We start from the raw sequence: 13773 nt of genomic DNA on the forward strand, positions 1-13773 counted from the left end.
AACTGATTTTTGACAAGAAGACCAGAAACATACAGTGGGTAATGACACTTGTTTCAATAAATGGTGTTCTGGATGGAAACACTGGATGTTCACACGCAGAAGACTGTTAGGCCCAAATTGTGTATTATATATAAAAATTAACTCAAAATGGTAGACAGTGAAAAGTTGTCAGACTATTGGAAGAAAACAACAGAGAAAAGTTCCATAGTATTGATCTGGGTAAGTCTGATGAACATAATAAAGCAGAGACAACAAAAGCAAAAATAGATAAACAGGGTTACATTTAAACCAAAAGCTTCTGTGCAAAAAGGGACACACAGGATGAAGAGACGACCCACAGAAGAGGAGGTGCCATCTGCAAGTCATATGTCTGCTAAGGGATTACTACTAGCTGTTCAAGAAATGGCAACTCAATAGTAACTAAACAAATAATTTGAATAGACAAAGAACCTGAATAGACCTTTCTGAAAAGAAGACATACAAAACCCATAAGCACAGGAAAAAAAAATGCTCAGTATGACTTGCCACCAGGAAAACGAAGACTAAAGCCACCATGAGATACCAAAAAGGAGAAACACTTACTGTGATGCATCAGATGAAGCCGTCATTTGTTATGCCAACCACCCCGCATTGGCTCCGGCTTAAGTTTCAATTGTTCCACTTCCGATCCAGTTCCTTGCTAATGCCCTGAAAAAGCAGCCAAAGATGGGCCAAGCACTTGGGCCACTGCCACTCACGTAGATCTGAATGGAGCTCCAGGCTCCTGGCTCCAGCCCAACTCAGCCCAGCCATCACAGCCATGTGGAGATGGAATCAGTGCATGGATGATCCTATCTCTGTCTCTCTATGGTTCCGCTTTTAAGTAAATAAACACAGTTTTTTTCGGCTGTTGTTGTTGTTGTTTTTTAAAGAATTCCTGCCTTTGATGTAAAGGAACCTGGAAGAGAGTATGTCAAGTGTGATAATACGCAAACAGGTGAATTCTTTAGCTCTGGAGTATAAAAACATTCCACCTCACTAAAGCATTGAGGACAATGGCTTCCACAGAGCCTGGGGGCGATGCTGCTCAAGGACACAGAGCCTAGTATGACAGCCACTGCTAACGTAACACACAACATGCCTGAAGATTGCTGAGAGAGTTTATATTTCCTCATCAGAAAAACAAGTTTGTGAATAATGCACATGTTGACTAGCTTGACTGTCATTCTCTAATGTCTACATAAATTAAAACATCATATTGTACATCATAAATATATACAGCCTTTAATTGTGCACTTCAGAAATTAAAAAAGAAAATCAAAACACGTATCATCATTTAGAAAGGGCTAAATAAGCAAAACTCATGGATGAGGTTGGGGCAGAGACCCCGGAGTGAGGGAGCTCTCAGCTCACGCTGCACAGACAACATCAGCTTATGATTTGTGAGTGCCCTTCCTGCTGCCATGGCTCTCTGTTCATTCTGTTACTTTCTTCTCTTCCATGATGAATTTTTCAATAGAAATTAAGTATTTTGTTTAATTGCTGATGTATCTGCAAAATGAAGTATGTAGCAAAACCAATGAAATATTCTTTCCAAAAAAATTTTAACTGAACCTGTCTTAATAGGGTGCTTGACTCCTGGCTTTGACATGGCCCAGATTCAGCTGTCAGTCATTGGGGTAGTAACCCAGTGAATCAAAGATCTCTCTGCTTCTCTGTCACTCTGCCTGTCAAATACGAAAATGTCTTTTTTTTTTTTTTAGGAATTTAATGGTTTCTTTTTCTAATGATAGTAGAGTAAGCATGAGTGGGTGGGTGTGGTAGGGCATCAGTATTTGAAAAATCCAAGAACTGAAAGCACAATTCACTGACTGTTGTATCCCTACTGCATTCTTGAGACTCTGGCATACAGTGAGTGCCCAATATTTGAGGCCAGTGAATGTATCATAAGAACTTAGCTACTCAGGTCAGTGCGAGAGTGAGGCAGAAGTCAGCATCAAAGCAAGTAGCACGGGCAGAATAGAACACCACCCACTGCTGCCGGCCTCGCAGGCAGCGACAGTGAGCGGTCTCAAAAAGCTGGCAGAAGGGGACTGCAACCTGTGGCTTCCAGAGGGTCTCACAGCCTCACTAAGAATGGAGTTCAGCTCCATGAGAACTGTGTCAAGAATCCCAACATTTGGGTTGGTGTACACCAGCAAGTGCGTGGTAACTTACCACAGCAGTGATAGAAAATATGTACTGAAACCTTAGATTTCTTAACACCCAGTGTGATGTTTTTACTGTCAGATTTTTGTGAATATGTTTGCTGTCTGCTTGCTCTTGGGTTCCTTTTAGTTTATTTTGGAAACATGTTTTCAACTCTGCTATTCCTTCTGAGCTCTGTCAGCTCTCATTTTATTTCCTTCTGTTACTTGCCCATCTCTTTTACAGCTTTCTTAAACTTCTTCAGCATGTTTGAAAACATGGATGACTCTTCCTCCGCTTCATAGCTGCTCCTGAGATATCTTCACCTGCTGTGGGCAAGCTATGCAGGCTGTAATCCTCTTACAGCATATGGTTAGATGCACTCATGCTTAAATAAGGTGGGTTTTCTTTTATTTTTCCTCCAATAGTTTTATCAAAGGTTGCCATGTAGAAGGTGAGGTGGGCCAGGATCATGCTACTAGCTTCATGGATCTAGAGTTCTCTCTTGTGGTCACTACAAAGCATTGCCACATGATTTGTGTGTTACCTGCCCTTTAGTACTTCTCAAATAATCCCATCTGTTCCCTTCTTCTATCCACATCTGAATGCCCTCTCTTCTACCCCAAGTCCTTCCCCTGCTGGTGTGCAACCTATTTCAGAGGGTGTCCCACAGTACGGCCATGTGTGCACTCACTGGTGACTGCCCAGCACCCCCAGACCTTCCTGACATCCCGCCACTCGCTTGCCAGCTGAATGCTGATTAGCCCTCTCAGCTCTGGCTCTGCTTTCTGGGTTTAATGGCAACTTCTGACATGACATCAGCTTTGGGGCTGATTACATGGTGCCAAATTCTCACTTCATGGATCTTGAGACCATCCCATCTCCCTTATCTTGTCTCTGCTCACTCCTCCAGAGTTGCTGGCCCCTCCAGCTGCCGTGCCTAGGAGTTTGCAGTTGCTCTCCATGGTTTGAACCTGAATTACTTATATTCCAAGACTCACAAAGAAAGTCACCGGGTTTCAGTGAAGATGGTGTCACTATATTGCTCTGTCATCCTTGTTGCTCAGTGAGGACTTGGGGAGATTTTATCAACGCCTCAAATGCCGCTGCCATCTTGCCTACTATTACTAGTTTTTGACTTCTATTATAATTTGTATTTTTCTACTTACATTATAATGCCCAGAAAAGGACAGACAATGCCACAGTAACAATGAAAGTCAAAATTGTAGTGCCTGACAGGAAGTACCTCTGCCTCGCCATATCCCAATCCAATGTGGTCAGGAGCCTCTCCTGCCAGCCTTCTCCAGTGGCCAGCCCACTGCTTGGCAGCTTCTGTTTGGGAAAGTCTTTGTTTAAACCCAAGTGGCAAGTCAAGAGAACTGTGAATTGTGGTGGTGAGTTTTACTGTGAGGCCTGGAAGTCACATTTACAATTTGCTGGTTAGTCACAGGGCCCCTGCACCCTGTAAGGGTGGCGTGGGAGGGTGGGAGCCCGCCTAGGGCTGCTGTGCTGGGTGGGGCTGCCTGTGCAGCGCGGGAAAGGCAGGCAGCCTCTGAATCCTGAGACACTGCCTTGTCTCTTCGTGGATCTGCAAAAGGATGCAAGACACAATGTGATTCAAGAACATTCACTAGCGGTTTGAGTAAGGTTTTAATGCCAGCATAGGACCTTCCATTAAAATGTTTTTTTTTCGCCTGTTTTGTATGTGAATTAAATTATTTTCAAGTCTGCAAAAAACCCACAATCTTCAATTTCTGATAAATTTTGGAGAAGGCAGCACATGCTTACATAAAATCAAAATGTTCTGATTAGAAAAGTTCCAGTTTCAATGTTTTCTCTTGGAATTATAAAGAATTAAACCATACTACTAATAAGTAAGAAAAGAATGGTCTGGCACCATTTACAAATGTCTATGTGCTCACAAACATTCTAAATATTTCATATACATACATCCAGGAGAAATCTAGCTTTCATACAATCTTTTTTATTGCCCTTAGTCTACTATGTTTATTAATATAAATATACTCATTAAAAATACAATATTTAAATGAGAATTATGCTCATGAAACTTTACAAAATACAGCTAACATATTTTGACTTGTGATATCTTAAATAATTCAATTTTACTGCATCCTCAAACATGTAAAAATATTTCAAACTATTTTAATTTTAGGGTATACAACAGTAGTAATTTACTAAGCTACCCATTATAATAATTAATACAGCACTCTTAAAATACTGTAAGAACTATTTTATGAAAGTTACACCCACAGCACAGTGACAGGCTTCCTTTCTTTCAGAACACATCTTCAGAAGGCACATTTTGACTACTACATATTTTAATTAGCAGTATTTATTTTAAAAATAGTACCCATAGTCTGAGTTTTCGGATTCCAGTTAAGTTTCCATTATCTCCCAATTGAGCTAAGGGAGCACTGGAGAGGTAGGAGAACACAGGTTCCCCAAGGACCCCGCAGGGCAGCAGTGTTCTCATTCATGCCCTCTGCGGAGACCAAGAGAAAGCAAAACAGGACTGCATACCCGTCTTTATTCTAATGCAGCCATCAGAAAACACTTTTTACACAAAAATAATCCATTATAAAAATCACAAGAGAGTAAAAGCACACAAGAGGCCCAAAACCCAGGGCATCCAGTGTAGTCTGTTGGGCAGGGTTTGATCCTGGTTCCGAGGCTGCAAACACAAGGAAGCACCTGCTTCTCGGGCCGACTTGCACCAGGACCTTGTCAACTGGTACCAGGCCCTTGCCGAGTGGCACCAGGCCCTTGTCAACTGGTACCAGGCCCTCGCCGAGTGGCACCAGGCCCTTGTCAATTGGTACCAGGCCCTTGCCAAGCGGCACCAGGTCCTTGTCAAGTGGTACCAGGCCCTCGCAAGTGGCACCGGGCCCTTGTCAGCTGGTACCAGGCCCTCGTTGTGTGGCATCGGGCCCTTGTCAATTGGTACCAGGCCCTCGCCGAGTGGCACTGGGCCCTTGTCAATTGGTATCAGGCCCTCGTTGAGTGGCACTGGGCCCTTGTCAATTGGTATCAGGCCCTCGCTGAGTGGCACCTGGTCCTTGTTGAGTGAGCAGGCTCCTAGTGCCAGGAATGTCAGCCATTCTCATACTCCAAGCACCCCATTAACTCAGAACTAATTCTAAGTCACTTCCTGGTTATTTCTGTCATGTTCCCCTTTCATTTGGGCTGATAATCTGAAACAGACTAGAATGACAGCAAAATCTGTTCAGTTCAAATTCTACCATTATTTTAAGAATTTATAACCCAGGGTCCTAAAATACAGTGTGATATATACTGTTGAGTAGATTTTATGTTTCAGTGAGGTCTAATACTAACTGAAATATTAAACTGAACAGATTCAGTACTCTGAAGTTCTAACTGATCAACTATTTGATCCCATGACAAAAACTAAAGACTTTCTAAAGGTATTTTAGAGTTTCAAAGTATTAGGGATCTACCTTAATTTGATATTATTCCCCTCAAATCTCACTAGAGCGATTCAACTTTTTTAAAGGGACAGCATCCTCAGACTTTCTCCCCTCATTAGAGCAAAATTCACTAAAAACACTGTAATGCTTAAAAAAAATCACTAGTTGCTTAAACAAGATATAATATTTTGGTCCCTAATAATGGCCACTTAGGACTCTCTTGCAAGTTCTAAAATAGCAGCTTTTAAAATTAAGGCAATATTGTTATGTCCTTATGTTGTTCTGAACTAACTACACTAGGGTTCCTACTAGTGGGGCAAATGCAGGCCCCTCCAAGGCCTTTTGTAAATAAGAAAAGTGTGCAGTCTGCTCAGTGTATAAAAAGGATATAAAAAGTCACTCAACTTAAGGCCAACAAACATATTTTTCTACCTGGAATCCCATACTCCAGCATTTGTAAACCATGAAATTATCTTAACTAATAACACATAAGACATACAACTTCAGCAAAAATATAATATAGGAGATATGTTACGTTCCCCCTGTAATAGAAATGTAATATTTGGACAAAAAAGCTGTAAACTTTTGATTACATTCAAAATATAACATTTTAAAAGGCTTGATTATTTAAGGTTTTGGCAACCGGAGATCTTAATAATGGATTTACGTGACTGCAATGCTGTAACAACATGACGGTACTAGCTTGTTTCTGCTTCTTAACATCTGCTACCAGGAGGAGAAAAACGGCTTCCTGCAGTGCACAGTCTGGGTGAAGGAGCTGCCGAGGTGGACGATGCGACCCTGGCTTCCTCCTGTGCTGCGTTCCACGATCACACAAGGCATCTGAACCAGCTGCACGGGGCTCTTCCCGTCTTTCAACGCCTGAGTAAGATTTAAGATCTGTGGACAATTTACATATTATAAGCAGCTCATTCATGGACATTACTTTAGCCATCCCTTCACTACCGGTTCATCTCATCACCCCAGAGATCACGGTGAGGACCACTGAATAAGAATGTGTGTCCGGGGAGGCATGTGGCCTGGCACGTCACACCCGAGGGCCTGCGTGTGATGGCCACCTCCAGCTCCTGACTCAGCTTCGCAAGAATGCACGCGCTGGAAGGCAGCAGTGAGGACGCAACCAACCGTGCTCCTAACACCCAGGTAGACACAGGCTTGAATTCCCGGTTCTCCGCCCAGAGCCACTGCAGTCATTTGGGAGAGAAATGGACAGGAACTCTTGAACTTCAAATAAAAAATTTAAAATATATATCAAATAAAAGTTAAAATATATATTGAGATGTACATGCTTACAAACACACAAATACACTATCTCAGAATTAAATCCTTGACTGCTGGTAACTAGTTAAAATATTTTAGAATGTCCCTCATCTGGCAGCAGTATGAAGACTTAGTAAGTGAAGAAATCTACATACTCAATTTGACAAAGAACCTTAAAAAGGGGGGGGGAGAAATGGCCTGAATGGTCTGGTCTTAACTAACACTTGTCTTATCCACTCATTCCGCAAATAAATTTATTGGATTCCTACAATGTGTTAGGCTCTGTTCATAGTGCTAGGGAGGCAAAAGTTAAAAAAAAATTCTTGCCTTCACAGAGCTTAATTTGAGAAGGAGGAAAAGTTTTAAGACTGAAAAAGTAAGTTACATCCTATATTAGGAAATAGAAGTGGGAAATCAAGACCCACGTATTTGCTGCCTGCAAGAAAAATAGCTCTCTAACAAAAATACACAGACTGAAAAAAAAGGATGAAAAAGACATGCCAGGCTAGTGGAAAGCAACAACAAGCAGAAGCAGCCATCCTAACACCAGACAAAACAGAGATGAACACAAAAGCTGCTCAGAGACAGAGGGCATTATATAATGGTAGAAGGAAGCCAAAGGAACATGACTATACTGTGTCCATGCACTTGCATCAGGGCCCACAGCTGCTCACGACACACGGCAGCGCAATGAAGGAAGCCACAGGCCACGAGGGCAACAAAGGGGACTTTAATACTCCACTTTCCAACAGGCAGACCAACTGAAAATGCTCATTTCTATCAAACTTTTAAAGAACTCAACTCCAAATCTTCTCAAATTACTCAAAACAATTGAAAGGGAGGGAATCCTCCCAAAATCTTTCTGGGAGGTCAGCATTAGATTAATCCCAACCCAGGAAAAGATTCAACAAAGAGAACTAGAGACCAATATCCCTGAAGAACACAGATGCAAAACCTTCAACAAACAGTAGTGGATGGATTTCAGCAGTCCATCAGAAGGATCACTCACAGACAGTGGATCTACTCCTGGTATGTGGGGGACAGTTCAATGTACGCAAAACAACAAACGCGATGTATCACATTAATGACTGAAGAATAAAAATCATATGATTATCTCAATAGGTTCAGAGGAAGCATTTTATAAAATACAACATCCTTGCAATGACAAAAAAAAAACCTTAAGCAAATTGGGAATAGAAGCAACAATTCTTAACTTAATTAAGGCAATAAATGACAAACCCATGGCTAGCAACATAATTTAAAAAAATTATTGGAAAGTCAGATATCCAGAGAGGAGAGACAGAAAGGAAGATCTTCCACCAACTGTTTCATTCCCCAAGTGGCTGCAACGGCTGGAGTTGCACCCATCCAAAGCCAGGAGCTTCTTCCAGGTCTCCCACATGGGTGAGGTGCCCCAAGGCCTTGGACCTTCCTCAACTGTTTTCCCAGGCCATAAGCAGGGAGCTGAATGGCAAGTGGGACAGCCGGGATATGAACTGCTGCCCATATGGAATCCCTGCATGTGCAAGGTGAGGACTTCAGCCACTAGGCTACCACACCGGGCCCAAATATAACTTTAAAAAAAATATTATTTTATTTTGAAAGGCAGAGTTACAGAAAGAAAGAAAGAGACAAAGAGTTATAGAGAGAGAAGGAGAGAGAACTTGCAACCACTGAATCATTCCTCAAAGGGCTGCAATGGCTAGGGGTTGGGCCAGGCAGAAGCCACGACACAGGATCCAGGAGCTTTATCTAGGTCTCCCACATGGGTGTTGGTGTCTAAGCACTTGGGCCATTTCTGTTTTTTCCTTGGCAGTGGAGTACTTGGGACTTGAACAGATATTCATATGGGATATTGGTGCCACAGGCAGAGGTTTAACACACTGCACCACAGCATCAGCTCTTCCAGCAATTTATTGAATAGGGAAAAGTTGGAAGTATTTCCACTAAGATCTGGAACCAGACAAGGATGTTTACTTTTTTTTTTGCTATTTAATATAGTTATAGAAATTTTAGAACCAGCAGGAAAGAGAAAGAAATCAGACATACAAATTCAAAACGAGGAAGTCAAATTACTCCTGTTTGCATTTGACATGGTCCTGTTTAGGGGAATCAAGACTCCGCTAAGACATTCTGAAACTTATAGGGGAGCTTATAGAGCTACCAGACATAAAATCGACACATAAATCATCAGCTTTTGTATACACAAACAATGCCGTGGCGAAGCAAGAACTTGTAAGATCAGTACCATTCACAACAGCTATAAGAAATTAAATGCTTTGAAATAAATTTAACCAAGGATGTGAAAGATCTGTACAATGAAAATTACAAAACATTAAAGAAAGAAATGGAAGAAAACACATACTCAAAAGAAAAATCTTTCATGTTTGTGACTTTGAAGAATTGATACCAAAATGTCCACATTACCAAAAATAATTGACAGGCTCAATGTGATCCCAATCAAAATACTAAGTGGCTAAAGTCCTTGCCTTGAACACGCTGGGATTCCTATGTGCACGCCTGTTCTAACCCCAGCAGCCCCACTTCCCATCCAGCTCCCTGCTCATTGCCTGGGAAAGCAACCAAGGACAACCCAAAGCCTTGGGACCCTGTATCCATGTGGGAGACCTGGAGGAGGCTCCGGGCTCCTGGCTTTGGATCACTGCAGTTCCAATCATTGCAGCTACTTGGCAAATGAATCAGTGGACAGAAGATCTTCCTCTCTGTCCCTCCTCTCTGCATATCCAACTTTCTAATAAAAATAAATAAATCTTAAAAAAATTCAAAAAAATACTAAAGACATTTTTTCTAAGATCTAGAAAAAACTATATTCAAATTCATACAGAAACACAAGAAACCCCAAATAGCTACAGCAATCTTAACAAAAACAAAATTGTAAGCATCTCAGTATCAGATTTCAAAACAGAAAACAGGACAATTATAATCAAAACAGACTGGTATTGGCACAGAAATAGACATGTAGAATATGGGACAGAACAGAAATTCCAGAAATTAATCAAATTAATCCATGCAGCTAGAATCAATTCATTTTTTACAACAAGCTAAAATGAATTGCTGGAAAAAAGACAGCATCTCCAGCAAATGATGCTGGAAAACCGGATCTCGGAATGGAGAACTATGAAACAGGACTCTTACTCCTGATACAAAAATTGGCCACAGTAGATCAAGGATCTAAATTAAAGACCTGATGCCATCAAGTTATACGAGGAAAACCTCAGGGAAATACTGCAGAAGTATTGGCAGACACTTTTTGGAAAAGACCCTGGAAGCAGAGGCAATAAAAGCAAAAACAGACAAATGGGATTACATCAAGCTAATAAGCTTCTGTGCTGCATAGGAAATATCCTACAAAGTGAAGAAGCAACTGACAGAACAGGAGAAATAACTTGCAAACTATGCAACTGATAAAGGGTTAAATCCAGGATCTACAAAGAAGTAAAAACAAAAAACAAGCAAACAACAAAAACCCTCAAGGACAACAGAACAAAGAATTTTGTGTCATGAACAAGCATTTTGCAAAGGATGAGATACAAATGGCCAGCAGACACATGAAAAACACTCAGGATCACTTGGCATCAGGGAAATGCACATAGAAACCACAGTGAGGTTTCACTTCACCCCACTTAGAATGGCTATCATCCAAAAATCCAAAAATAAAATGCTGATGAGGATATGGGTGGAAAGGTCTCCTAGTACACTCTGCGTGGGAATGTAAACTAGAATACCCATTATGGAAGACAGCACAGAGATTCCTTGGAAATCTGAAAACAGATCTACTAGTAGACTGCTTCAAAAAGCAAGACTTTTAAAAAATTATTTTTAATTTTTATTGGAAAGTCAGATTTATAGAGAAAGAAAGAGAGAAAGAGAAAGATGTTCCATCCACTGGTTCACTCCCCAAGTGGCCACAACAGTCAGAACCTGGAGCTTCCTTTGGGTCTTCCATGTGAGTGCAGAGTCCCAAGGCCTTGGGCTGTCATCTCCTGCTTCCCCAGGCCACAGACAGGGAGCTGGATGGGACATGGAGCAGCCAGGACACAAACTGGTGCCCAGCTGGGATCCTGGCAGATGCAAAGTGAGGATTTAGGCGCTAGGCTATCACACTGGGCCCAGAGAATAAGCTTTAAAAGAAAATGGTAGTTGTAGATGTTACATTTTGAGTTTCCTCAAAAATTCCCTTAAATTTTCTGGGGTGCTTGTATTTGATTAATCAGAAAAATAGAAGTGAGAAAGGGCGTTTGGTGTAGCAGCTGTCGTTTCTGCCTGCATCCCATTTCCAAAGTGCTGAGTCCAAGCTCTGCTTCCAATTACAATTTCCTGCTGATATGCACTATGGGAGGCAGTAGGCAAAGGCTCAACTGTCTCACCCCTGGGACAGCAGGACTGTTCTGCAGCCTCCTGGCTTTGCATTGGCCCAGCCCTGGCTGTTGCAGGCATTTGCTGAATGAATCAGCACATGGAGCATCCCGCTCTCTGTCTTGGATTCTGTTTCTCTGCCTTTAAAATAAAATAAATAATAAAAAATCTTACAAAGTCTGCTTGATAACTATTGTTTGTGCCACAAAAATAAAATGTGGCAGCATGGCTCAGGAATGAAATGTTATGGTCAGTTTCCTCTTTGGATAAAAAAAAAAATCTATTCTAAAAATGTCGGTCTAAATATACCAATTTCAGTCAGTAACATTTAATGTTTTCCAGTCTCAAAAGAGCAATACTTGACTGTAGCAGAGAAAATGGAAAACAGGTACAAAAATATTAGGTTGGGCCTGGTGCACTAACCTAGTAGAGTTAAAAGATATCTTTGTCCCTATCTCTGTTGCTCTTTTAAATAAACAAATTTTTTTTTTAAAGATTTATTTTTATTACAAAGTCAGATATACAGAGGAGGAGAGACAGAGAGGAAGATCTTCCGTCCAATGATTCACTCCCCAAGTGAGCCGCAATGGGCCAGTGCGCGCCGATCCGAAGCCAGGAACCAGGAACCTCTTCCGGGTCTCCCATGCGGGTGCAGTGTCCCAATGCACTGGGCCGTCCTCAACTGCTTTCCCAGGCCACAAGCAGGGAGCTGGATGGGAAGTGGAGCTGCTGGGATTAGAACCTGCGCCCATATGGGATCCCGGTGCGTTCAAGGCGAGGACTTTAGCTGCTAGGCCACACCGCCGGGCCCAATAAACAAATCTTTAAAAATAAATAATTAGAGGCCGGCATGGTGGCATAGCAGGCTAATCCTCCCTTCATTTGTTGCACTACCATCCCATATGGGCACCAGTTTGTGTCCTGGCTGCTCCACTCTGACCCAGCTCCCTTCCTATGGCCTGGGAAAGCAGTGGAGATGGTCCAAGTCCTTGGGCTCCGGCACCGGTTTGGGAGATGCAGAAGTTCCTGGCTCTGGATTTGCACTGGCTCCGATCTGACACTACAGCCGTCTGGGGGAGTGAACCAGGGGATAGAAGATCTCTCTCTCTGTGTGTCTCTTCTCTCTGTAAATCTTTCAAATAAAAAAAATTAAATCTTAAAAATAAATGAACAAATAAACCACAGAGTGGATCAAACACTGCAGGTAAAATAAAATACTAGAATCCACCACGTATGTCACATCTGATAGGTGGAGAGAGACATGACAGTTTCGGCAAAGTCAGACGGCAGAAACTTGGAGATTTCTGCAGGCAGAATTCATGTTTTCCTAGTTCACTGGTCCTCAAACTTCACTGGGCAAATGCTTACTATATATGTAAAATCACATATATTTTACCTCATGGTTGATTTCAAGTTAGTTTTCAGTAGTCATGTATCCAGATACACTGAAATAATGGCAAATTTCTGAGAAATCATTCCCAGGGAAAGCTGCCAAAATCAGATCTCCCGTCCTGTGTGGCAGCAGGAGCCTGCAAGGAGCTGGAGCTTGAAGTGCTCTCTGAAGAGAGAACACGCGCAGGGCACTCCTGGGAAATGGGATGGGAAAGGACGCCTGAGCTGCCGAGGGTAAGAGACAACGGCAGGCATGCTGGCCAGATCCGCACTGAGCAGCGCCTGGCTGACTGTGCGGGAAGCCTGGACTCAGCCATGTCATGGACGTCTTGAATCACCTCACTGTGGAAGAGGGGTGGGAGAAGAGAGGAGGAGGCCACTCAGATGCTGTTAATCCAGAGCAGAGACAAGGACTCCAGCAGTGGCAATGTCTGCATGTTGTAACTGTGCAGGCTTAGATTCCTTTACTTCACAGACGCGGTATGTTAACCTATATGAGCCAGGTTTCCTTTCATTTTCTTTCTTTATTATTATTTTTTTTAACATGTAATTACTTAGTTGATCTGGAAATGTGGCAAGGAAAGTGGATGGGGAGGTGGAGAGCCAAAGAGCAATTTCATCTGTTGGCTCACTCCCTGCACACCCCCCAGGGCCCTTGGTGGGCGCCAGAGCAGGGAACTAGGACCCTGGCAGGGCCCAAGGACCTGAGTCCTTCTCCGCTGCCTGCCTGGCGGAGCATCAGTAGGAAGCTGGACTCAAGGGCAGGGTCAGGACTTGAACCCAGGCAGTACAGAGAGGAACATGGGTCTCCCATACAGCATCTGGACTGCAGACTGAACACCGTCCCCAAGCCAAGTTTCCTCTACATTCACGCAGACACAGAGCTATGGAGGAATGACAATGAACATTAAAAATTTCTGTATGGGGCCAAATTACTCAGGATATACTCAAATGCTAGCTTCATTTTCTTCAAAATCAGTTACTGCTGAATCTACAAATGAGCTTGTGGGTTATAAATTTAGTTCATAGAACAATGTATTCTTGCTATCTTAAAAAAGCATGTAGAAAGTGCAATTCATATTTTCCATAAAGTAAGTATAGTCTATAAAGT

General features: G+C 42.3%; 1 protein-coding gene across 1 annotated transcript in view; it reads right to left on the reverse strand.

Annotated features, from left to right (window-relative positions):
- Positions 1-6108: 6108 nt before the first annotated feature.
- PI4K2B (phosphatidylinositol 4-kinase type 2 beta) overlaps positions 6109-13773 on the reverse strand; it is a 33281-nt gene continuing 25616 nt past the window's right edge. The window contains exon 10 of the mRNA XM_004579171.2: positions 6109-6512. Coding sequence (XP_004579228.2) covers positions 6339-6512 — 174 coding nt within the window. The 3' untranslated portion in view covers positions 6109-6338. The remainder of the gene's footprint in view (positions 6513-13773) is intronic.

Source organism: Ochotona princeps, chromosome 11, assembly GCF_030435755.1.
Source record: "Ochotona princeps isolate mOchPri1 chromosome 11, mOchPri1.hap1, whole genome shotgun sequence".
NCBI lineage: Eukaryota > Metazoa > Chordata > Mammalia > Lagomorpha > Ochotonidae > Ochotona > Ochotona princeps.